General features: G+C 24.7%; 1 protein-coding gene across 1 annotated transcript; it reads left to right on the top strand.

Annotated features, from left to right (window-relative positions):
- Positions 1-484: 484 nt before the first annotated feature.
- Positions 485-865, top strand: LOC107019626. The gene has a single exon (XM_015220046.1). It carries the CDS (start codon positions 485-487, stop codon positions 863-865), a length of 381 nt encoding a protein of 126 aa, XP_015075532.1.
- Positions 866-1,839: the final 974 nt, after the last annotated feature.

Genomic DNA, 1,839 nt, shown 5'->3' with positions numbered 1-1,839 from the left:
GAATCAATTCATGGACAGCAAAAAAATTGTCTTATGCAGGAAGAACTCAACTAGTTAAGACTGTATTGTTTGGAGTGCAGTCATACTGGGCACAGCTTTTTATTATTCCTGCAAAGATAATTAAGGTGATTGAAGGCCTTTGTAGAAGTTATTTTTGGTCAGGGATTGGTTATGTTACAAAAAAGGCTCTAATAGCATGGGAGAAAGTGTGTTGTCCTAAATATGAAGGTGGTATGGGATTGATTAATATGAAAATTTGGAATAGAGCTGCAGTAGCTAAATTGTGTTGGGATTTAGCAAACAAAGAAGACAAGTTATGGATCAAATGGATATATGCATATTATATAAAGGGGCAGAGTGATTGGCAGATGAGAAACCATGCAAGCTGGATGATAAAGAAAGTAATGAATGCAAAGCTAATAGTTGATCAAGTGCAGCAAGTACAAGATTAAGGGAAAGGGTGATCAGGCAAATATATTATTACATGAAAGGAGAGCAGCAAAGGCCTGCATGGACTTGTCTCATGTTTAACGATGCAGCAAGACCTAAAGCCTACTTCACAATATGGATTTTGATGAATCAAAAGCTAGCAACAGTTGATAGACTCACTCAATGGGGAGTTGTAGTAGATAAGATATGTGTGTTAAGCAAGAATGCTGAAGAGAGTATAGAGCATTTGTTTTTACAATGCCAATTTGCCAGGAAGTTGTGGGAGAGGCTGCTAGGATGGATAGATCAACAAATTGTTGTTCCAATGGCATGGGAACAGTTTCTGCAGTGGTGTATTCAACATGGAAAAGAGAAGAGCTCAGCAGCACAACTGTTCAAGACTGTAATGACTGAAGGTGTATGGCTTGTGGATTAAGAGAAACAACAGAATATTAGAGCACAAGAGCAAAAAGGAGGGAAATATAGCTAAAGAGATAGCCTATGTAACTATTGCTAGAGCTCCTTCTAGTATTACTAAAAGTGTAAGTCAATGGAAATTTGAGCAATAGTTAGTAGTCTAGTAGGTAGTTTGGAATTTGTATGAGATTAAAGCATGCTGTGTTAGTTGCTTCAATTGTAATGTTTTGTTTCATGGTAATTAATAAAATTTTAGTTACCAAAAAAAATAAATAATAATAATATAATAATAATAATATAACAAAGATAATAATAATAATAATAATAATAATAATAATAATGATAATAACGATTATAACGATAATAATAATAATAATAATAATAATAAAAATAATAATAATAATAATAATAATAATAATAATAATAATAATAATAGTAATACTAATAATATTAATAATCGTACTAATCATAATAAGAATAATAATAATAATAATAATAGTAATAATAATAATAATAATATAATAATAATAATAATAATAATGACAATAATAATAATAATAGTAGTAGTAATAATAATAATAATAGTAATAATACAATAATAATAATAATATTAATAATAATAATAATAATAATACACATAATAGTAATAATAATAATAGTACTAATAGTAGTACTAATAATAATAATAATAATAATATAATAATAATAATAATAATGATAATAATAATAATAATAACAATAATATAAATAATAATAATAATAATAATAATAATAATGATAAAAATAAAAATAATAATAGTAATAATAATAATAATAATAATAATAATAATAATAATAAGAGTAATGATAATAATAATAATAATAACAATAATAATAATAATAATAATAACGATAATAAAGATAATAATAATAATAATAATCATAATAATAATAATAATAATGATGATAATAATAATGATAATAACGATAATAATGATAATAATAATAATAATA

The sequence above is a fragment of the Solanum pennellii genome, chromosome 5 (assembly GCF_001406875.1).
Source record: "Solanum pennellii chromosome 5, SPENNV200".
Lineage (NCBI taxonomy): Eukaryota > Viridiplantae > Streptophyta > Magnoliopsida > Solanales > Solanaceae > Solanum > Solanum pennellii.
This window is presented reverse-complemented; position numbering and strand designations above follow the sequence as displayed.

Excerpts from the sequence above, each read along its gene's own strand:
- LOC107019626 (XM_015220046.1), top strand. The coding sequence starts at position 485 with ATGAAAGGAGAGCAGCAAAGGCCTGCATGGACTTGTCTCATGTTTAAC.